Consider the following 24991-nt stretch of genomic DNA (forward strand, 5'->3'; position numbering starts at 1 on the left):
AAAACGAACAAACAAAAAACAAACAACAAAACAACATAGGAACAAACCACCCTGTTGTACAGGAAGACTGTAAATTATGGCAGAGGACTCACTTGGATAAGCAGAAAGCTTCCTGAAGCACAAAAGGAAACCAGGGAGTGGAAACCAGAGTAACAAAAGAGTGAAAAGCCTTGGTTGGGCACTTGGGGATAAAATGAGGAAGATCAAAGCCCAGCTGAAGATAACTAGGGACACAAAGGATCACAGCAGGGGATTTTACAGGCGTATATATCCTAAAAGCAGAAAGAAGATGAGGGGAATGTGAGTCCATTGATGCATGGGGAAGATGGACTCTTTTAGTGATGGACAAAAGGGGAAAGACTGAATAGGTCAACACATTTTGTGCCTCAGTGTTAGCAGGCAAATCCTGCTCCTAGATTCCTGTATGTTTCAGAATGTTTTAGGAAGGAAGAGGAGAAGCCAGCAATGGGCAAGGAACAGAATTAAGGACTATTTGGAGAAAGTATACTGAGATCCGTGAAACTGGATTAATTTACCCAACGGTACTGCAAGAGAAGCTGGACAATATTTTGAGGCATCTGTCATGCTGGTGTTTGCAGGAGGTGTGTGAGAATTAGAGAAAGGCTAAAAATGTATCTGTCTTTAAGAATAAACAGGACAGTATGGGAACTACCTCTACCTCACACTCTGGAAAAAACATAGAGGATTTGTTTTTTGAATCAATTTCCAAATACATGAAAGAGGAATGATGATCTTTAAGGCCCTTCCAACTCAAACCATTCTATGATTCCATTATACTCTTCTATGAATAGTCAGCATGGATTTACCAGTGGCAAATCATGTTTAATGAGTATGATTGCTTTCTGTGATAAAGTGTCTGGCCACATGGATGAATGGAAAACACTAAAACAATACACCATCACTTTACAAAGTTTTATCAGTTTTAACCCCCTGTCTGAGCAGCACCCCTTTTGAAAAGGAGCTGGGGTTTATAGGAGACACCAAAACAAATATGAGCCAACAGCATGTTCTAATCATGAATAAGGCAAGACTAGGGAACATCTGTGGCCAGCAGGTCCATAGAAGTTTTCCCCCTTTTACTCAGTATTGCTGTGCTCACCTTTGCAATAGAGCATCCAGCTTTGGGCCCACCCATTTCAGCAAAGATGTTGAGAAACTGGGGAGGGTGCCAGGAGAAGGTCACAGGTTTCTGCTTGGAAGGTTCCAATTGGTCCTTATGCTTTACCTGGAACAGAGAGGCATTGAGATGTCCATCCTGCCGTGTCTTCAAGGCTCTGTAACAAAACCACTGACCTTGTCTTGTGTTGATGACAGTCATTCCTCAGGCAGCAGGCTGTACTTGGGTGACGTCCCACACTTTCCTTCCAGCCAGGATTTCTGAGATCCTATGAGTGACTCTAGAGTTTCAAGAGAAAGCCCTGGAAAATGAGGAATACAGAAATCGCAAGCTCTGAAACAAAATCTGGAAGAGAACAAAGTCTCCTTACCTCCTTTCCCTTCTCTGGGACATTATTTCTCTTCCCTTGCATTGGTCATGGAGTACTTGCTGACAGAGGTGAGCAGGATAACACCAAACAACCCCTTCTAGTTTGTCAGTCAATCTGACTTGATTGTTATCAAGTCAGTCCATCCTGTGCAGTGGATGAGACGTGAGTGGAATGAGTCCTATGGGGGTAAAAAGTGACAGTGTAGACAGTGTATCATCATCATTCTGTAAAAGAGCTGAAGGGGTAAATTAGGTATGGTAGGGGGTTTTAGGTTATAGTTGGACCAGATGATCTTCAAGGTCCCTTCCAACCAGGATGATTCTGTTATTCTGTGATTCTAACTACAGTTGCAGAAGGAAGCTTAATTTGGGTATTACTTAAGTTTTCCATGCTTAACTTTCTAGCCGTACTGTTTTGTAAAGTATTTTATAATTCATAATGATGAACTGATTAGTAATGGCAAGTATAATTACTTTCAAATGTCAGGCAAACAGCTAGAGAAATATTTCTATTTTAAATATCTTTTTGTTTAATTAGTGTATGTTAACGAGCATTCGTTTGGTTTCTCTTAACTTTTTGTTAGGACTGATTTTAAAGGAGAGTAAATAAAATTCTGCAAATTAGTAAGTAGTATTTTGATGGAACTGGAAATTGAAATGTGTAGCTATGACATTGGACATATACAATAAGGTGTTTATTTAAATACACTCTGCTCCACACACTGCAGAATTAAATAGTCACCATGACTTGAAGCACTAAGCAGTTTGAATACAAGGTGCTTAAGTGGCATTTAATTCTCAAAGTAAGAATTCCTTTCAGGCATACAGTAGATGGAGATCTACTTGTTGCTCTCTGCATAAATATATTGCATAAATGCAATGGGATCACTCCAGAAAACTTAATTTGAATGACACTGACTGTGAAATGGCTGAAAACGCTCCAGAAATTAATTCTGAAGTGTACAGTTTGTGTATTATAGTAGCATTCTGAAACACACCAGAAGTATCTCCTACTTGAATTTGATGGCAGAACTGCCTACTCCAGGCCATTCAGTGCCCTGCTAGAGAAGGGGTCTGGCTGCCAAGCCCCCTGGAGAGAACCTCGCACTGACAGCAGAGGAGTGGGGCCAGGCTGCCCACAGAACAGGCTCTTCTCTTTGGGAGGGTGGGCAGCGTGGTGCACTCTTTGTGGAAGGACATTTTCAGCTTGTTTGTGTGGCAGCACATTGCCTTGGCTGAATGCACTTTTATTCATCCCATAAGCAATGTGTGTTTTTCTTTCAATTAAATTTCATTCTTTGCTAGCTGTCACTCAGTGGAAGTAAAAATACAGGGTGACAATGGAAAAAAGAGAAGTGGCATTAAAAAACCCAGAAAGATATTGAAGAAGCAATTTTTTTTTTTTTCTGTAAGAAGACAACTGCTGGGTTTTGTCAGTAACTACCACTTTTTCAAATACATGTTTATGATTAAAAGAGCACAGACAATCACAAAATTGTAGTTACAAGCTGCTGTTCATAATTTTTGACATAAGGTGAAATTGCAGTCAGAAAAAAGTGTTGAGCTTTACATGCATAATGTCTAAAGTGCTGTTTGCATGTCTCTAAATCAATTAAATCCCCTCAAAATTTGGATCAAACTTTGAAATTATATGGAAAATATTAATATTCTATTTTTTGAAAGAATAGGGGAAACCTAGTAGTTTTTTCATTAATTAAGTTTCCTGACTAATACAACTTTGGAATATTTAGGTGTAATTTTTTTTTGTCATTGATACTTCTATATTTTTCTGGAGTTCTCAGAACTTGTATACTGAAATACTTCCAGAACTCTTTGCTGTTTATTTCATAGTGACTTCATCATTAGGCTAAATAAATAAATATTATTGCATTTGATCTTCGAAGTAGTTTCAGAGTGTATGCTTGCTACTGCTGTTCTTTGCTGGTATTAATAGTAGCAGTCAACTTCTCTGGTACCACAGGTTTTTTTGGCTGTCATTCTTCGTTCAGTTAACAGGGTTGATTTTTAAAACAAGTTTGCAGTACTGACAGGCTGCCTCAATATACTGGGCAGGTTGTAGTGCCACTCTTCAAGTGGAGTTTGGGTTATAAATGTGTAAATTGAAGACCTATGCAGTCTAAAGAACTTTTATTTGAGGAAAGGGGAAGGGAGGAATACTGAGTGTGAAATGATTACTGTAGGAGCCACAAAAGGTGTGAGTAAACACTGAGATTCAAAATTTAATCTGCCAGGGTGCTGCACTCCTTGGAGATTCTCAGAGAGCAGACAATGTTCATGACAGTGGCCGTGTGTGTCTTAATACAATGATGCTGAGGGCACCATTTTAGGTAGAATGATCAAGCAAGGATGCAGGTATGTTTGGTAAGAAGTAAGCTTTAGTTTTAAATTGGAGCTGGGTATGGGTTGCTTCTACTTCCTGTGGCTGGGCTAAACCTGTGTTGTAACCAAGGGTTTTGTCTTAGGGACTTGTCTATGCAGCAGAATGCAAAGAACTGCGGAATAGCTGTTTCCCAATAATTCTTCCTGTGAATACTGTCAGGGTAGACTATGTATCTCCAGAGGAAGTTATTGCAAAGGAAATTCAGCTAACTTTTTTGTAAGCTTCCTCCAGCAGAAGAGCCTGTAGAGTGTCTGCATGCTCCTGGTGTGTTTGGTGAACCCATCAGTGCCAGTGGGTGCTTGTGGAATGGTACAGCTCTTCCCTTCATCTACTGAGTGTGATTTCATATAGTTAAGAAATTTGTTCCCAGAGCTGTAGGTGCTCAGAAGGATGCTTACCTGCTGCTGGCATCCAAGGATGCAGGGAGAGATGCTTGTACCCAGCAAAGACCAAGTCCTTGTCTGAATCTGATTATAGTGGGGAAGAGAGGCTGAGCCTCCACTGAGGCCCCTCCAGTACCTGTAGCCCACATGGCAAGGAAGGGTGTAGGGCCCTCACTGGCATCACATCCCATAGAACAAAATCCACAGGAGGGAGAGGAAAATATAGGACTGATGTGTCCTTCCAGCCTATGCATGCATAAAATACTACAAACAGCTGATTTTAAACTTGTCATCCTTATGGCTTTTGGTTTCTTTAGGAGCTGAAATGCAGAAGATCTCAGCCAGAGACCATATACTTAGCATTTGCAGAGACCAATGAATTTCAGCCTAGTCTAGTTATGTGTGGAGGTCTTAGGGTGTTCAGAAGAATGGACTTTTAACCAAAAGCACTGCTTAGCCTTCAGTGGCTTTAGGAGTGGAAAGAGAAGGAATATCAAGACCAGTATAGCAGATTTGAGAGATTCATCTGCCTAATTAATTGTGTCAGGCCATAGCAGGACAAGGGTTGCTTCCTGGGGTTGGTGAGCTGGGAGCTGAGGGTGGCTGTGACATCGACGGGCAGTGCCCTCGCCAGTGGGCTCAGCCGAGTGAGCTGAGTTGGAGGAAATCAGTGGATGTTATTGGCACTCCTAACAGCATCAGGCAACAGCAGGGCATCAAGCCGGGTCCAACGCCAAGGCAGGAAATCCAAACAATGAGCCAGAAACAGGGCTGGAGACCAGCACTGCTGCAGCATTGCTGGGACAGGGCTGTGGACTCAGCTATGATGGGGTGCTGGGCCTTGGGCACTGGGTATGTAAAGCTGTTGGATGAGTAGGTAGATATGTAAAAATGAGGTAAATAAAGGATACAAAAGTGGTAGGAATTACTTTAATAAGAATTAATAAATTGAAGAGTAATTCTGCCTTTCTCCGTGTGATGTCTATAAATGAATCATCTCAAGCAGAACAGACAGGTAGTTTATCAGTTACGATCACATGAGCCTCCTGTATCCCTCCTGGTCTGGGCAGAAAGATAACTCAAGCACAAGGAACTGGAACATTGCAATACTTGATTCATGTGGTTATCACCCTGATGGAGTGTCATTTTACCAGAGCCACCTGTTTAGGAAGGAGGGTGGGGGGAGGGAAATCAACTAGTATTTGGTACTACTATATTCATTTCAGCAAGATTTGGCAATGGAAATAATCTCTGAGCTGGAGAATAAGTGCTGAGCTTCCTGAAGCTGTATCAAATAATTTGCACTCTTTTATACCTAATATAGAAAATTTTACTGTAATTCTGGGTATTGTTTGCACTGTACTGGAGGAAGCTGTGTGGTTGAGTAACTGACAATTAACTGAGAATAGTAAAATAATAATTACAAAATTAGAATGAGTGTTTATTCATAAAAGAACAGACACCTTTATAAGCTCTAATTATCTTTTTGCTAATTTGGTCTCTGACTGGCACACGAGGCATACAAAGGATGAAACTCTTCCCAGGCATCACACCACTACAGGCAAAGCACTACATTAGCAGTGAGGTTTGTACACTGAGTATGTTGTGAAAGCAGGTCACATGGGAGCAAATCTGATGGATCTGAGTATCTGTCACTCAGGGTATGCTTATGCAAATACAGGCTGGGGGGAGAGTGGCTGGAGAGCAGTCCTGAGGAGAACGACTTGGGGGTGGTAGTAGATGAGAAGCTCAACATGAGCTGCCAGTGTGTGCTGGAGCCCAGAGAGCAACTGCATCCTGGGCTGCATCAAAAGAAGTGTGGCCAGCAAGGCCAGGGAGGTGATTCTACCCCTCTGCTCTGCTCTGGTGAGGCTGCACCTGAAATTCTGTGTACAGTTCTGGAGCCCTCAGCACAGGACAGACATGGAGCTGTTGGAGAGGGTTGAGAGAAGAGCCACCAGGATGATCAAAGGGCTCTGCTATGAAGACAGGCTGAGAGAGTTAGGGCAGTTCAGCCTGGAGAAGAGAAGGCTTTGTTATAGTGGTCTTCCAGTACTTGAAGGGGGCCCACAGGAAAGATGGGAGGGGACTTTTCACCAGAGAGGGCAGTGATAGGACAAGGGGTAATGCTTTTAAACTGAAAGAGGGGAGATTTAGGTTAGATATTAGGAAGAGTCGTTGCTATGAGGGTGGTGAGGAACTGGAATGGGTTGCCCAGGGAGTTTGTTGATGCCCCATCCCTGGAGGTTTTTAAGGCCAGGTTGGAGGAGGTTTTGTACAACCTGGTCTAGTGGTAGGGTTCCCTGCTCATGGCAGGGGGGTTGGAACTTGATGATCTTTAAGGTCCCTTCCAACCTTAATGATTCTATGATCTGTCAACTAAAGAATAATCACAGCTGCAGAAATCCCTCAGTGTAGGAATAATTGTTGAGAGATTGGGGCTGAAGGTTGCCACAGAATAAGTAACTTTGTACTTGAAAACAGCTCTCAGCTTTGGTGGTTCCATTTGCGCAATTCTCCCCCCACTCTTTTTTTGGCCGTTAGTTATTCATGGGTTTTTAGAACACAAATATACTTTGGGCCCCTTGGCCCAAAGAACATGTAGTAAAGCCTATGTAAGGTGAGACTTGATGAAAATAGAATGCACAAAACTGATAATCAGGTAAAGAACACGATGATTCTGTGTAAGCCTTTACTCACTCACATATATACAAGGCTCCTGAAGTGTTGAGGGGGTGTTTGTCCTCTCTTTCACTGCATACAAGTGTTTTGGTTCAATTTATAGGAAGAATCATGATGAAGCAAATACAGTGACATGCTAAATGCATACTTTTGCAAATGGGAGGGTAAAATATCTGAAGGCAAGCCTAACAGTACATTTCATGGCAAAGCAAATGACAAAGTGGAAGAAGAGAACCTGTTGTTCATGCAGGGTCTCATGAGTATCTCAAGGCACCAATGGGAAGTTTGAATTTGGTGTTTAGTTTTACAGGAATGAGTTAATTGACTAAAAGGATATGTTCAAATAGAAAGGGAAAAATTAACTTTATGACAGAAAGTAATCTCTGCCCTCTAAGCAATTACTGTGACATACAACAGTGGCAGGCACTGAGACAGAGCAGTGTAGAGGTTTGTTTTGGCAGAAGAGCAAAGATGTCAGACTCCATCCCTGGGATATAAGCCAAAGGGGGAGAGAGTATTGACAGTAATGTCAGTAGCAGAGAGTTTGGTCATCGTTTTATATGGCATGGACTACGTTGGGATAAGTAGGGTTGTGGTAGAGTGATTCCCTTCTTTTTTTACAGGTTATTTCGAGCAGCAGTGGTGCACAATGACTCATTAGGCTGAAGGGCACGCTAGAGGGTCAGTTCTTTCATCATCTCTCAGTATGCACATAAAGCCGTTTGGGGATATGATGAAGTGACATAATCTGAGGTAGGATAAAGACTCTGGCACTTTCAGGTTGACTGTCATGAAAATAGGACATGAACATACATATTTATTTCTTATGCTGAAAGCATATTTAGCCAAAGCATAAGAATTATAGTTTATCACATTATTTTTTGATTTTTTTTTTTACAATTAGGCAATTTATGAAAATAAGTTTTTTTACAGATGCTTAGCTTAAGAACTCCTAACACTGTGAGGTGTTATTAGAGGGAAGCAGCATAGATGGTTTTAATGGAGCTAAAGCATAAAAGTAAGAAAGCTGAGGAGCAAGAAATACTAGAAATATTAAAATGCAATCTCACAGAAACAGTATCACAATAATTATTTATGTGACCAGAAAGAATTAACATGAGCAAAAAAAAAATTAATTTTAAGTTTCCTAACTGAAAACTGTGACAAAGTGCTGGTAATACAGAGCATGTGGATAGTGATAGTAAAACAAAAGTTAGAATATACCAGTAACTAGTATAGACTAGGAAGTAAGATAAATGGCATTTAAGACAGCATTTGGAACCATTTTTAATTTGGTAGAGGAGGAAGACCCCTCCCCAGTTTGGAGAGAGCCTTCAGATGGAGAGATACCCATAGCAGTCAGTTCACTGAGAGTATCAGTATACATACAATTGAAAAGCATTTGACTTCTACTTTTGTATGATGTGATGTGACTTAGTTTGTTTCACTCAGGGTGGTGTTTCATACTTTCTAATACTCTAATGAGTGTTCTGCTTTGTGACTTCTTATCCTCTGTATTAAAATTTCTAACCAGCTGATCAGAAAGAGATTAACCTAATAATCTAATGAACTGATTAATGTTGTAATTAATTGTGCTCATCTGATTAGTCAACAACCGAAGCTGATTTACCATTCTTTCTTATCAAGGCTCTGTGCTGATAATGTTTTCTCAAAACTGTAAAATAGATGCAGAAAGGCACTTGAAACTCAGATGTGATGGGGAGATTTCTTACTCTGTTTGGAGAATAATCTTACTTAAGCAATCACAATCCTGTTTGTTCCTCCATGTTGATAGGATTGCTCATAGCAAGTAATTTATTTTTTTTTTCAGGAACCTAGTCTTTAGTCATAGAATTTTCAGACTCATAACTGCTAAATGTAACTATTTACATTGTTTAGGGTTTGATTTTGGTGATTCTGTTTTTTACTTGTTTCTAAAACAAAAGCAAAAGTACTGTGTAACTTCTCAATATTTTCATTTACAAGCCCTGAGAAGAAGCATGCTACTAACAATGCTTTTAAATGTTTCAAACTGAAGGGTACATGCAAATAGACTTACTGAGCTTATATGCTTACCAAAGTATGAGATTAATACGCAAGATGATGTAATAGCTCATCCAAAACTCTTTGTTTCGGTTTAGTGACAACAGTGTCAATGTAAAAATCAGCATAAAAAATGGAAAACTGAAAATAGAACATTAAAAAATGCAATTTTTATAGCATCTGTAATATAATTAATTTTTATTATTATTTGTACAACTCGGAAGTCACATCTGAATTGTCATCTAGCCCAAGTAGAATACTTGAGAGTGGGAGCAATAAACCAAAGTGACAGTGTCAAGAGATTCTGTCCCAAGATTTAAACTAGTTTACCCTCATTTCTTTTTTCCTAAAGGCACAGTTTTCATGTTTGCATAGACACACATATCTGTCTCTCACTGAACTAGGAGATCTCATTTTAGCTTGCCTCCATCTCAAAGTGTCTACTTTTCTGCCCAGTTGACTGTACAATTGCTGGGTCTATACCTGAATAACACATTTGTCTTTTTGCATTGTCTTGTAGCAGGAATGTGACAGTTCACAGTCACAGAGTTGTAGGGGTAGGAAGGGACCTCTGAAGGTCATCTAGTCCAGCCCCCCTGCTAGAGCAAGATCACCTACAGTAGAGTACACAGGAACATACCCTGATGGGTTTTGAATATCACCAGAGAAGGAGACTTGACAACCTCTCTGGGCAGCCTGTTACTCTCACAGTAAAGAAGTTGAGGCATAAGGCGTTTTATTACACAAGCTTAGTTGCCCTCAACTGTGAATTTGTGTGACTAAAACTTTAGGAGGTCCTTCAAATATGTGGCCAATGCGTCTGTTTGGCATATGGACTTTATTTCATGTAGCAGGCTATTCACTGGATATTTACATTGCCTGTTTTTGGACTCCTCAGTGTTTCAACTGTGTATTTGAACAAAAAAAAAAAAAGGAGATCCAAATAATAACATCAGCAAGATAGGGAAATAAGATTTATTAATTAAAACATTTTTCTATAATGAACAACTAAGAGAATGTATGGAAGACAGTTGAGACTCATAGGAATCCAAGACAGTGAAATGCCGGAGAAGGTTTCAATGCAGATATTAGACTTCAAATAGCTTTCATTTTTGCTTGTGTGGAGTAGCACAATCATTTTCTTTCAGTGAAGACTTCTCATGAAGATGCTGGAGACCTGATTCTAAAAGCCTTATTAAAATGAAGCAGAGGATGACTGCAAAGAGTACAAACTCCCAGGACTTCTTGGGTTCATAATTTCTTGACAGAGGGAAGAATGGATGGAAAAACTAGTACTTTAAGACAGCAAGATATTTAACAAATAAACTTCAAGAAAGCATAATCTGAAGTTAGTTTTCTGTTGGTTGTATTGTATTGTTGGTTGGTTTTTTTTCCTGATTCAAAAAACTATAATTGTGAAACTTATTCATAGATTTTCTGGTTTGAGAGTTTTATTAAAGAAGCAAACTACTCCATTTGTTAAAGCATCATGCTTTTTTTCTTAAATGTTAATTTAATGTGATTGTCTAGTCCTTTCCTATTATTCTAGAGACAATTATATTTTCTGTAGCTAGGACATGCCTGCTAGCACTGAACTATTTCAGGTAAAACGTTGGAAGCAGGTCAGGATTGTATTTTAGCCCTGTGCTGGATTCAGAAGTTGCACTCTTATTATAATCAATTCAGGGATTCAGTATATTTGAGTGTATAGAAAAGAGACTTCCATGTATCCCTGAAAAGCACATGAATTAGGCCTGTGACTAAGCCAAGGGGAAAGAAGTGTCAAAATCAAGAGGTTTTGTTTTTATTTGTTAGTACCAGTTGTTCTTAAGCTAAACCAAGGTTAAATACATCAGAACATGGCACTATGTGAAGTTGGCTAAATACCTTTTCACAAGTTTCAGGTATGGAAGAAAATCCTTTTCCTCAGCAGTATTATATGTTAAAATTTTGGTTGAAGGAGCGTTGATTTTCCTTTAGAAATTTGAAATTATATTAGTTAAATAACATTCAAAGGATAAGTGATCTCAGCAGTGTAAGACATGCTGATACAGTCAGAACAAATTGTTTAAACATTTAGTAAATTACTCTCTTTTACAGGTAGTATGTTTCTTTGATGCTTATTCTGAACTCTGAAGCATTCTGCCTGCTTCTTTTTGGTTGTCCTTATTAATACAGTTTGTAATGTCAATTTTTTCTTGAGAATATAGCCTTCAAAAAAGTAAAAAGGGGAATGTTTTTCTACTTGTGGATGTATTTCTGCTAGTACAGTTCATGCCAGACAGAGACTTTCCCAGAGGACTAAACAGGATAAATACCGACTTCATGTTTTAGTGGATGAGAAAAGTAAACATGAACAAATTACCTGAATCTATCTGCCTTCCCATGTTTGCTTATATTCATTGAAGTACATTTGTTGGAGATCTTGTAAAAAGTCTTTTGAAAAGTGAAGTTATTACCAATCAATCTATCCCTTATCTAATGTGCTTATTGCTTATGCATTTTGTCTTCAGAATGAAAAGGTAGGATTCTGGATTCTGAATCAGCCCTTTTGAGTCTTCCTAGCATATCTTATTTATGTGTCCATTACTTCTGTATTTTATTATGGTTTGCTGTAGTTTATACCATTTTTCAACATGCTGTTGCATATACATTCTTCCAGTCCTGAGATACCAGGTAGTTTAAAGTGAAAGGCTGTAGACCATGGTTATGGCACACTCAGGTAACAGTGAACAATTTGGATACTACTATTAGAACTTCAAATAATGGCCTCTTAAGACCTGCAGAGTGTTACTGGCCGAATACAGTGTATGTTGAAGCAAAAGTAATGGTTGAATTATACCTCATACCTGCTCATTTAAATTCATACAATGCTGTGCTTCTTAGTGGAAAACGCAGCCATTTGAAAGGCTTAGGGTTGACCAGTTTGTTGTGCTCCTTCAGATAAGGAAGAAAAAGAAAAGAATCAACTGAAAATAGAAGCGTCTGTTTCCTCATCTCTAAGTTTGCTGCAGTCTCTGAGCTTGTGTGAGCAACTCTGTGGTGCTTGGCTGTTGGCCTGGGCCACCACACCACAGCTCACTTGTGTACAGTAGGTCCTTAACACGTAGAGAGTCCTTTGTTGTTCACAGCATCTGATTAAACTCTGGGAAAGAATCGAGTTGGAAATGTTACAATTCCAAATGGAGAAAAATGTCATGACACTGACATTGTTCCCATTATGATCTTCAGAGTTTGCAGCACAGCAGCTTCTTCCCAAGGGCAGTAAGTGGCACAATATTTCAGCTCTTACCAAAACAGATGAAGGCTGGTCAAACTGACTCACCTTCTGCAGGTAGTGCATTAAATGTGGGTATCTGCATAAAGAGCTGACCAGTAATGAGTGCAGTGATACTTATGAAGGCAGATACTACATGTCAGAGAAATGAAATATCAGATGAGAAATTTGCTGCAGGTAGAATTTATTTTTTTTGGTACAATCATTTAAAACATTTCCTGAATTCACTCTAAATAATTGTGTGCACTTAGAAGTTACACTTCAAATGAAAACACATAGTAAATGGCAGGGGGGGTGGAGTTAGGTATTTTTTTTGTTTCTTTCAGGTAAGGGTAGGGTTCATTATATCATGAATGTTTCCAAAAATATTTTATGCCATAACATTTTGTTTTGGTTTAGGAAGGTTGTTTCTTTTAACATGTTTATGGCAATTTATGTTCGTTTTCCACCACAAATCAAAACGTATCAAAACAGCCAAAAATTACGTTAGAAGTCAATTGCTTCACAGATCACACAGAGCAGTCATTAAAAACAGTGCATTTAGCCCAAGGATTGGACATGTAGAAGCAGAGCAGTAATAGCTACTTGTTGAGTGCACGAGTTGGTAGGCTAATTGCTCTGGTGTTTTGAAAATGAAAGCTATGGCTGAATAATCAAAGCTAAATCACATTGTCACAGCATTTGATAGAAAGGTTAATAACCAAGACTGTATCCACATTAGACTGTCAGGAGTTTGTCTAATTGCAGTGTATGCTTTTAAAGTGAAATGAATACCTAAGAGAAAGATCTGGGGCCTCATTCCTTGTTGATATAAATTGGTCTTGCTTCTTTAATTACAGTTGAGCTATTTTAATTAATAGGAGATCATTTTCCCCAAAACCCTATGTTATTATTAATCCACATGCAGAACTGACAAATTATTACTACTCTGAAACCAACTTATAGATAGAGAGCGATAACTGGTACTAAGACCACTTAGCAAGAAGAAATCCTGCTAATCTTGCTAATACTGCATTGAACTGTCATTCAAATCGGGCAAATTTGCAGGAAAGATCTGTGGCAGTAACAGGAAAATCTATTTTAATTTATTATTACTTCCAAACAATAAGCTGATTTTGTAGTTTCTAAAAGCCTAACACTCAGAAACGTAATAATGAAGATGAACATCTTGTGTTTTCTTTTTTTTTGTCTCACCACTGTGTTTAAATTTTAACATTGTCAAAGAAATAGCTACTCTTATCAGCTAGTTTAGTTTTCAGCATTAAGGGATGATTAAAAAAAGCCTTAGTGTCCAAATAATTATTAAAATTTAGAATTTGTCTGAAAGTTATAGTAACCATAACTACAATTTATCTACTTACTGTATGTCCAAAGTCTGCACTGCATACTTTCAAATAAGCCGATGTGACTCAAGGTCTACTCCATTGTAAAAAGTCCTTAAAATTACATATTTGTCAAGGGACTGTGAATGGCTGTGAGCACATGTGCCAGAAATGTGCATTGTGCTGGTTGCCTCTTTTTGCTGTCAGTGTTACTGCAGCAAAGAACCGGAATGCTTATAGAAACAGCTGGAAGTGCACAGAAAAAGCAGTAGATCCTACATGATCACCTGCTACCTTGCAGACCACCTTAGAGAATCACCACAACAGTCTGCAGTGGGACTGGGGATGCCAGCTTGCCACCAAGACAAGGCTGTGCCCCTGAAGGAGAATCTTGAGTCAATCAGACAAATAAAAACAGGCAGCATATCACAGAGCATATGTAGAGGAGGCCAGTATCAGGGATTTTTTATTTTTTTTTTTTTTTTAATTTTTTAATGAACATATGTGTTCTAAAGATGACTGTTTAGTGCATCAGTTGCAATTCTGCTGCTCAGAAGGCTTTTCCCCCACTAATTATCCTCAGGGAAACATAAACATGGTTCCTGCAACATTAAAGGAGTTTTTTGAATTCTTAGTTTGTGTCAACTTTTCCCCTTTTCTGCAAAACAGCGATTTCTGATGGCTATTATAGCAAGTAGAAGGATGGAAAAGATTGAGGCTGTTATGTTAGTCTCTCTTACACAAAACTTTTTGAAATAAAGCTATATTTTGGACACATTTGAGGTTTTGTACCAAAGATAACTTCTGAGTTGCACCTGGTTTAAGATGTTCTTCCTGATGTCTCTCCTTTCTTATAACTTCAGTCCATAGCAAAAAACTTCCATATGTGGGCCTTAAGGAGGACACACCTTGATTTCATCTTTCCTAATAGGGAGAATTGGTTCTCAACAATTACCCTGCACAACTGCAGAGAGATCTTCAGTCTGCAGACCTGTAGCTGGTACAGGAAAGTTCAAAGTATTTGCTGTGACCCAAGCATGCTCAAGGTGGACAGGTGCTGCTGTAGATACTTTAATTCTGTCTTTGAGATTTGTAGTTCTGCTACTTGGGAGTAATGTCAACAGTTTGCTAAATCTTCCCATATCTAGAGGGTCTGTGTTTCAGCACTCTTGCTTTCTTGGTCATCTTCCAAAAAACTCCTATGTCCCTCCCCTGGATAAGGCAGGTGGACCTAACTACCCTGTAGTCATAAGGATATTGCTTAAAGCTTTCCATAGTTTGTATGAGCATATGAAAAATTCCTCTAAGAAGAAAGAAATTACTTGCTATCACGCATCTTTCCACACCTTAAATCCCACCAATTATATTAAATTATATTGAATAAGTGAAGTGCCAAAGTTGACAGAAGTCAGGTATGTGTTGCACAGCACATTCCTTTACAGCACACACTTCCTATTAGTACAGAATGGATATCCCTTAATTATGTTTGGAGGGTCATGCCTGCTGTGACATATCTTCCCCTGAAACTGAAGCTGGATTATTGTAGTTTTCTTTCCATTCCTATATTACTAGCAAAATCAGTCTGCCTTTTTTTGTTGTTTTTTAAGAAAATGGCTCTTTGATGACCCATGGGTCTGGGCTCTTATTCTATCTATCTGTTTTTGATGTTCCTCTCCTGAGAAGAAAGTTAGCTGTTTGTTGGAGGTCTGTGTGGGACCTTCTGACTAAACCGGGAGTTATTCTTCAGCACTCCCTATTCTTGGTATTCCTGTGTGACTGCAATCCATTTGAAATTAATTTTACTGGTTTATGGAATTCTAAAACTGCTTGATCTGTTGGATTCAAAGTGTCAGCCTATACCTCACATATACCCTGTGAAAAGACTTTCCAAAAGTTATCAAAATTTAACATGAAATTAAGGCTTTGCTGGGCTACCTTTACAATGGAGAAGCATGGAGTTTTTTTCTTCCTAAAAACCTGTGCTTTGTATTTCTACATGTTTTTCAAAATCCAGAAAATGTAATTTCACCTGTTTGGAAACCAACACTGGAGAAATGTGTGCTTAGTTAGTGGTACATTTTACCAACTGAATATACTACTAATGCCTTAGTTTAAGGTTTACACAGTGAACTATAAATTGACAAATGTCATGTCTTACTCCCTGACACACTGATGGCTGCAGCACATTTGAGTTAAGAATGGGAAATAAGAGAATTAAGATGGTAGTGTGTTTCTTTGACAGGTCAAGTAATCTGGAACTTGCTTCTCTTTCACAGAACTACATAGCCTGAACATGGTGATATTAGAGACCTTCTGTGAAAGATATCAGTTAACAATGATTCCTTCAATAGAGGTGAAATGGGAATAGTTAGATAATGGGATGTTTTTCTATTTAATTAATCAAGTTATTATTTCTGTCAAAATGTAGTGCAGTGTTTGGATTTGTCTTGGGTTTTAAGCTCTTTTGCATGTAAATAAATACACCACATCTGAGGAAGTCTATAGTAGCTATGAGTCAGTGCAGGAGCTAGACAGAGACACAGGAAAAACAGTCATGGGAATTCAGTATATCCAACTCTTGATTACAGAAGCAACTGGAGCATAATGGGGAAGGACGGTGAACAGAAGAACTGAATTTGACAGCTCCTTCACACAGGGCAAAGAAATACATTGTATGTGCAAGATGTGCCCCTAGTGTGTCTCTATAACTTTGTATAAAGGCCTCATATTCTTTGTTTGCCTGGAAATGAGTGAGGCAGACAGCTCACAGCTCAGGGACACTTAGGTTGTCTACATTGCTGTCTTGGTGAGGAGGAGTTTCTGGTGAGCTTGGAGAGGAGCTAAGAGTCTGCCAGTCTCTGCAGGTTCTGGAGGGTCAAGGTGATGTGCATTTGGCCATGCTAGAGAGGAGAAATCACCTCAATGAAAGATCAGGGAGAATGTTTTTCCAGTTTCTACCAATGTCTAAGACTGTATGTTTTGAAAGCTTGCACTCAGTATACATGAATACAGAGAATGAAGAAATCTGAATACATTATGTTAGTTCAGACTGTTCTATCTACTTGTTTAAAAGGATTCAGGAATATTTAAGCTTGCTTGCTTTTTTGTTGCTGTTGTTTGTTTGTTTTTTGAAGTAGTGCAAAGAAATGTGGTGTGCTGAGATCACTTGCTCAGCATCTTCCAATTGTAATTTGTGCAGTTATTGTTTTAGGGCTTGATACAACTTTCTTTCTCTATCTTCCAGGGGCTGGGGGGAGAAGCCCACTAATCCACCATGTCCTCACTGCCCATTTCCAGTGCACTTTTCAGATCCATGATTCTGTGTCCTGTCATTTAGGTATTTCAGGTGGAGCTATTGCTTTTGATAAGGGCCCAGTCTACTCACAGTACACTTTAGGCAGAGTCTCTGGCCCTGCAAGTATAAGGCATGGGCACTGTTTTGGGAAAACCACCCTCTATACTTTTGCCTTCTGATTTCTGTCACCCAAAGGGAAGTAAAAAAGTTTCCATTACTTCAAAGGGAGAACCAATGGAAGACTTTTTTCCAATTGATTCTCTCCAGACCCCAGTTCCCAGATGACAAAAGAGGGTTTCCCCATGAACTGGAGGAAGCCCCCTCATCTGCTGCTCACAGAGCAGCAGAGAAGGGAAGAGGTATCAAGTTTGGGGACAAGACAACACAAAACTTGCAAGCCATTATGAAGGGCACACTCCTGGTGTGTAGTGTGGGGCAAACTGGGGAGTCTCAAGGAGAATGGAGAGAGCATGAATTAGTGTGCTAGGGAGGTCATTGTAGTGTTCCCGGGCTGTATGGTATTTTGTCAGGCTGTCTGCAATGGTGAAGGGAAGAGTATTGAATTAATTGGGGCAGCTTGTATGCGGGAGAGCAAAACTAATTAGGACTGTGTGGAGATGCAAGTATAGATGGGAAATCACATGTGTTTAGGGAGCAGGATCAATTAGGAACCTGCATAGGAGAGGTTTGGGGATTGTCATAAGATTATTTGATTAGGAAAAATCTGGTGCTTTGGGGAAATGCTATATTTTTAGATCATAAGGAGGCAGAACACAAAGTAGGTAGAGCAAAGAAAGAATTGAAAATAAATCTATCCTTAAGTCCTCTCACCTTCCTCCATCTAAAATTCATCTTCCTTTCCAGGAATCTCATGCTTTTTCCATCTTTAATGCAAAGACAATTGAAAATGGAATAAGAGAAAGAAAGTGCCTTGCCTTCTTCCCAAAGCAGAGGGCCAATGCCCTCCCTTCTGTTTCCATACATTGACATTAAATACTTAGGGCTGGTGTACTATTTTCCATTCTTCTTTTGTATAAACCTTAGTAGTGTGGAGAGAAGAGCTACATATGAAGCATCTCAGCAGAAGGTTGTCTTCCCCTGCTGAAGGAGACTATGAGAAGAGTTTTACCCTGTTCCTGAGGTTGCTAATTCACCCATTTCCAAATCAAAACTGCTATGCAAATTATAAAGCAATTTGCTCAGGGAGGCTTGATGTTAACAAGTATAATCTCTATTTGTATGTACTTGTTCATACATATCTGTTTCTTTATATATCAGTATTTTAAGCTTTATGACACATTATGTAATCCAGTAAATTTTGTTCTAATCGTGTTTCTATAAATGTGTTTGTAAGTCCTCTGGCCCTGTTTGAGGAGCACAATTACTATAATAAGCTGAGGTTTTAAATTTTGCAATGTAAAATAACTTGTGAGCAACCACGTAAAGAGACGATTAAGGCATTAATGTTCTCTCAAAATGAGAGAGAAAAGGAAACACATGTAAAATGAGAAGCAAGCAACACCAGGTGTTTTACGTTATGCTTTGATAATATTTTTTCTCTCACCTTAAGAGCCCTAACTACTGGGCTCTTCAAATCCTAGGAGAGAGATTTCGTTGTCAAACCTCTAGATTTTTCAATGCCTAATTTCTATGTACCTATGCACATTTGAAAAATGCTTTCTCACAAATACAAAACCAACTAAAGAAGGAAAAAAAAAAAAAAAGAAAGAAAAATTGTCAGCCCTTTGTCAAGTTTTAGTAGGTCATGGGTCTCCCAGCTCAGGTAGGCATATGTTGCTTGGCTGCTTGGTCTCTCAGCCCCTTCTTGTGGGGAGCCTCATGACTTCCATTTTTTCCCCTCTTGTGTTACATTTCCTGAACTCGTTCACAGCTGTCATTGGTCACAGCTCTGAACTGAAGAAAGGAGAAAAAAAATACCAACAAGTGTTTTTATCAGTCTGTTAATTGTGAGAGCATTTCAGGAGGGGAGGTGGTGACTGTTGCTGTTGCCTTGCAGGAATGTCAGCTCTGCTGGAGAGGAGGCCCGCAGAAGGATGAGGGAGTGTGATGGCCTGACGGACGCATTGCTGTACGTGATCCAGTCTGCTCTGGGGAGCAGTGAAATTGATAGTAAGGTTTGTCATCTTTGTCTTTTCAGGAGCAAGAAATCCAGGCATTCAGGGTACATCAGGACTCTAAAGTCATGTTGTGTTGTTGTTTTTTTTTTAAAGAATTGTGAGGGGTGCCTTGGCAAAGCATAATTTAGCGTCGTTTTTTTCTTTCTCTTCTGTTGAGCTGTGTTTTAGTGTGCTAAGTGTTGGGTTTGTGTCTGCCTGTGTAGCGTGCACAGGTAAGTGTGTCATCCCCTCACTTGAGTTATTAAAGGAGAAAATACAATGCTGAGCACAAGAGAAAATACAAGGCATAAGAGGAGCAGGTATGTCAGACACTATGTAAACTTTCTTACAGGACTCTGCCAGGTTTATATTTCAATTGATTTTCAATACCTAGTATGAGACAGAATCAGTGACAGTATGGTAGGCTTACAAGATAAACAAACAAAAAAACACTGATCAATTAATAGGCTGGTTTGCAGTACTGCCAACATTATTTTTTCTTGAAAGAGGATCAATGAATGCTTTCAATAACAACTGTCTTAAGATGTATTTTTATGTCACATTACTTCTCTGAAGTAGTAAGATATAAACAGGCTTCTCCAAAAGTGAAAGGGACTGTCTAATTAAAAAGAAACCAAGCATTTCCAAACTGAAGATACGTAATACATTGAAGTATTCCAGAGATAAAGGCCAGTTTCAAACACCTGTTGCTTTCAGGTGATAAGTTGCTTCATGGTGATGAATCAATTGTTGCTGCTCTAGGGCAACCTCGGTCCATTTTCAAATCACTAAGAATCCCAGGAGATCAGCCTTTTACAGAGCAAAATTTTAAAATCCACTGGGTGGGTTTTTTGATCCTTCAAAGATTATTGTCTGTGGACCTCTGTGGGTTTATAAATTGGAGAGGAATAATCTCCAGAACTTTCTGGTTGTTAGCCTGAACTAAACATGTGAAATTTGCCAGTAAATTCAGGGGAGGGAGAGGGGAATTATGAAAGGTTTGTAGCATATGATGCTGGGCTACCAGCACATTTTTGTGTTTTAAGATAAAAATAAACAACACACAACCAAAATGAAAAACCTCACAACACATTAGCCTACAATCAGTTTTCCATTAATAAAAATTTAGCAGAGTGATGACGGGAGGAGGCCCACCTACAAGGTAGGAACCTGTGCTTGCAGCTGGATCCAGAGCAGACCTGCAGCCAATCACCTCCTGTAGCACAGCCCTGAAATGGGGGGCATTTTCAGCTTCATTAGACTCAGAAGAGCTAAACCCGGGGACTGTTTCCAAGCTCCCTGATTCAGCTTGCCTCACAGAAAGAAGTCAGAGGATTTTCACTGGAGCAGAGAGGGAGGTGGATGGAAAATGAGGAAGTCAGTTTATGCCAGGTCTCACAGCTCAGCTGCTGGTTTTTCAACAGTTTCTTTGTAGGTGACCCAACTGATTTCAAGATTGCTTTACTGTTAAAAAGGCTAAATAAGGAGCACAATAAGGTCCCTGTTTTTCCTCTTATTGTTAATACAGAGTGTTCTGCTTATACTCTCATTTGTAGCTGGTATGACTTGAAAAAACTGCAGGCTAACTCATATATGGAGGAAAAATTGAATAAAGTAGAGAAAGAATGATCTCCCTGCCTTTGTAGTTTTAACCTCCTGTCTAAGAGGTTTTTAGCTGCATGACATAAAGTAGTTTTAAGCTAAATATGAAACACCATAGTGTAGCCTCTTACCTGGCATATTTATCCCAAAGCAGAATATAATTTTAATTAAAATAAATACTTTTAAATAACTGTCTCTAAGTAACTTTTTTATCTAGTTTCAAAAATGGTGCTATTATAACAAAAAATTGAACTTTACTTTAAAGTTAATAAGTGTTTTTTCCAAATGCCACAGTTAACCTGTTAGGTAATTTTGTAATGCTGTTAAAGACTAACAACTGATAAAATAGGTCCCTGCTCTCGCAGGCTCTGAAAGAGAATGAGACACTTCCAGGTGCATGGGAAGCTGACAGATGTTCCTCATGTTGGTGAAGTTAAGAGTGCATAAATCTTAGCTGCATTACAAGCATCTTAACAGCAGTGTTTCTTATAAATGTGTAATAATAAAAAGCTATGCTAATTCAAGTGAAAGAGTTAAAAAATTAGTGACTCAGACATTGTTACCTCATGAAGTTAGTGTTCATATTTTTAATGTGATCTATTAAAATGTAATGACTACTAAAGTTATATTTAATCCTCTCATGATGAAATTGAAGTATACCTGTAGGAATGAGGAATACAAGGACCCTTCAAAGCTTCAAGAAGGAGTGAAGTGTGTCCAGTGCATGACTAGAACCAGCTTTCTTGGCTTGTAGAGTTCACCTTAGTGAAGAAGGTGTCTGTTGCGCTTAAGCCTTGGACGTTTCCTTATGTTTCCAGTTTGAGGTAACATTGTCCTTGCAGTGCACTGAGTGAGTTTATCTTTCCCATAATGAGAATTTCAAGTATGAAAACCGTAATTTGTAAAAACTGGAGTTAAAATATAGAACCCTAATCAACAAACACAAAGCTTCAGCATGCTATGGCTGTGCAGAAGTAAATAGTAGCAGGAGTGAATAAAATTCACATATGGAAATGTTGAAGGAAAGTAAAAGATGCAGCAAACTTAAAATAATTATTGTCGCTATGAAGTCTACAGAACTTTTGGGTGTGAGAAGAGCATTAAGAACACTTTCTACACATGTATATATTTCTACATGTATTTATGTATTTGACTGAAGATTTCAAATTAGTACAAGTGTAATGTGAAAGAGTGTAATGTCTAGATGAGTCTGAGTTCAGTTCATCTCTGGAACTTAATGTCATCACAAAAGCCATGTGCCAAATGCATACCTGGCATAAGCTCATACAGTATATGGAAGTAAATTAATCCCCATCTGTTTGCCTCACTGGTGAGTACAGCAGAATAAAAGAGCCAAGAGCCTCACAGTTATTCCATTCTGGGTTAATGGAGCAGCAGAGCCGAGATGTAGTGACTGTCACTTATTATCTCCGTGGAGTATTAGGAGCAGTTGAAATAAAGATAGATAGATAGATAGATAGATAGATAGATAGATAGATAGATAGATAGATAGATAGATAGATAGACAGATAGATAGAGGCTTTTTAAACCATACTTTCTATGCCTCCAGAAATTTAAGCCCATATCCTGCTTATTAGGGATGGTCAAACCAGATTGAACAAATTCTATGAGTAGACTTAAACCAAGTCTAAACAGAACTTCTTTTAGACTTAGAGAAAAAATGTTGAATTATCATTGAATTTTCTTCCACTGCCTCTCGCTCTGTTTCTGGATTCCTGCCAGCATCTTCCACAGAAGTCACAACCTACTAGGGGGAAAAATGGAGGAAAGGGAAAGGCTGCCCACAAGGTGTCTGCAGCCTGGCTAGAAGCAGTAAAGGCAACAAGATTCTGAGATTTTCTAGTCTTAGTTTTGGAACTCAGGAAACATCATCTTTTCATGCTACAGGTATTAGTGAAATGGAACTCAGATCCCATTTTTCTGGCAATTTACATAAAATTTATGCCAGAAAGGGATTCTTTCTGGTTTTAGGAAAAAACAAAACAACCACCAACCAAACCCGCATGTGCAAAGATCAAGGACATTTCTTCTGCTTTGTATACAGAGTAAGCAATGAAAGGATTTTAACATTTTTCTTGTTTTGTTTTTTGTATTTTTTATTTTCTTTTTTTGTCACACTCTTTAGACCGTTGAAAACTGTGTGTGCATTTTGAGGAACCTCTCATACAGGCTAGCTGCAGAAACATCTCAGGGACAGCAGATGGGAACGGATGAACTTGATGGATTACTCTGTGGTGATGCCAATGGAAAAGATGCAGAGAGTTCAGGGTGCTGGGGGAAGAAGAAGAAGAAAAAGAAATCACAAGATCAGGTAACGAATCTTACTTGCAGCTGTGTTTCTAGTAATTGAAGTACTCATAATTTAAAATATAAATAATTCATGCATCGTATTAGAAATAAAGTGCATGATGCATAATACACAAAACCGTTGCCTTTGTTAATTAGCTGAGAGCCTAAAGCAACATACGGCTCCAGAGTAACACAAGGAAATATGCTTGCTTGAAAAAGTTGCACATGACATGGTGGCACCTGGAAACTGTAGCCATGCATGCATTGTGAATGCCATAAGTGCTGCAAACAGCTCAGTCTATTAATGGATGCAATTTATGGCAAAAATGTAAGTCATAACATTCAGATGTAATCTTCATATAATTTACACTGTACTTCGCCCAGTCACATTTGTGTAGAGAAGCTTTCATGCAGGCAGACATCAGGCTTGTATTTCTGTACATCTTCACTTTACAGTTGATCTTATACTTTCCCTCTACCTGTAGGTAGTCCTACTCTGTAGGACTAAATCAAGCAAGATGAGTGAATTTAAAAAAACATTAATGTGTTGTTATATCTAATGTTGTTACTAAGCAAAGATTGTAAAGTACAGTCTTGATAGTTTCCTCAAGTTATTTGAAGGGCTGCAGGTTTTTATTTTAGTTGGATTGACTTTCAAAGTGTATTTAACTCGTTTTCCCATTAACAACTTAAAATAAGAGGAATGCTGACAATTATATCACAGACACATTACTGTAGCAGTACGCACACTAAATAGCAATGAGAATGACTACAGATTTGTAACTTTTCCAAAGGAAAAGTGTTGGTAGCAGGTAGTTCTCCATATCTTTCTAGGTGTAGTTTTTCCATAGCTGCTTTTTTCTGTTACAGGCTGCTCAAAGAAAATTACTTGTTCCACTTTGGAAAATTTTGTCACTGCTGTAGGTATTCTAACAGCTGCCAACAAGAAACAAGGATTAGAACAAAAAGCAGTTAGGGAAAATAACTAGTATGGTCCAATTTCAGCAAAAAAACCCAGGGAGCTGCCATTAATCCTTACTTTATTTCTTTTTATGTAGCCCATTATATACATATGTGGAACTATTTCATTTATTTTCCTTTCTCCACAAAGAAGAACCAGGCTGACTCCTTGGCTTCATGCTCCTTTTGAATTCCCCATCTCTTTTCGTTCTTGTCAGCCCAGAATCTAGCCCAAAATGTGATTTTTGACTGGAAGTGGCACTTCTGAAATGAGCCTGACCTTCTCTTTCACTTCTGTCAGGAGCCTTAAGGTATAACACCAACATTTCAAGTTATATATCACTGAAAAATTGACTGGCACACCTCTTTAGCGTGCTAGCTAAATGGGCTCTAAATTATTCTATCCAGATGAAATAGCAGATTTAAGGCAATAATATTTCAAAAAGAATAAATAATAAAGCTGTCAAGTAAGCCTTTTCTCCTGGTGAGACCCCTATTTTACCAAGTATATTTCAATACTCTACCAACCCATACCAAATTAATGAGGACAGTAACAGAGAATTTGCAGTGGCTTTTAAATGTTTTTTTTTTTGTTCCTTAGCAAGATATCAACTGTATTGAGCATCTCCTTACAGAGCTGTTTAGCGCCCATTTCTACATTCTTGCTTGCCTACACAGAAACGTATCATATACACTGGGAATCTCTCAGTATCATGTATGATCAAGTTGTTTTCAAAGTCAAAACTACAGAGTTATTTAATAAAACTTGTATTTCTTAATTTGTGGAATATAGTGCAAAGCCCATTAGCTTCAGCTTCCGGTGGAGAGGGATGAGAAGATGTAATGAGATGCCAAGGATTGTTTTCCCTAGATTGAATTCCATCCTGTTTTATTTGGGAGTGATCTGATTTTAAGCAAAGACAAAATGTATCATTCAAATGAAATTATTTTTTGTAGCAAAGTATAATGTTTATTAAAAAAACATTGAATAAAGGCATTGATAATTCTTCTAAGAATGTAATATGTAATCAGGAATATAATTTAGATTTATTCATCTTTCAGATTAATAATAAAGATTCAAAGAATTGGAAT

At 38.6% G+C, this 24991-nt stretch overlaps 1 protein-coding gene across 9 annotated transcripts in view; it reads left to right on the top strand.

The window, feature by feature from the left end:
- Positions 1-24991, top strand: part of CTNND2 (catenin delta 2) — a 646650-nt gene that overhangs the window by 534102 nt on the left and 87557 nt on the right. For all 9 annotated transcript variants that reach the window (XR_007888643.1, XM_051610842.1, XM_051610849.1 and 6 more), the window contains 2 exons: positions 18928-19045; positions 22776-22961. Coding sequence is in view for 8 of the 9 variants with exons in the window: in XM_051610842.1 (XP_051466802.1) it covers positions 18928-19045; positions 22776-22961 (304 nt within the window). In the remaining variant the exon portion in view is untranslated. The remainder of the gene's footprint in view (positions 1-18927; positions 19046-22775; positions 22962-24991) is intronic.

Source organism: Apus apus, chromosome 2 (assembly GCF_020740795.1).
Source record: "Apus apus isolate bApuApu2 chromosome 2, bApuApu2.pri.cur, whole genome shotgun sequence".
In the NCBI taxonomy this organism is placed as follows: Eukaryota; Metazoa; Chordata; class Aves; order Apodiformes; family Apodidae; genus Apus; species Apus apus.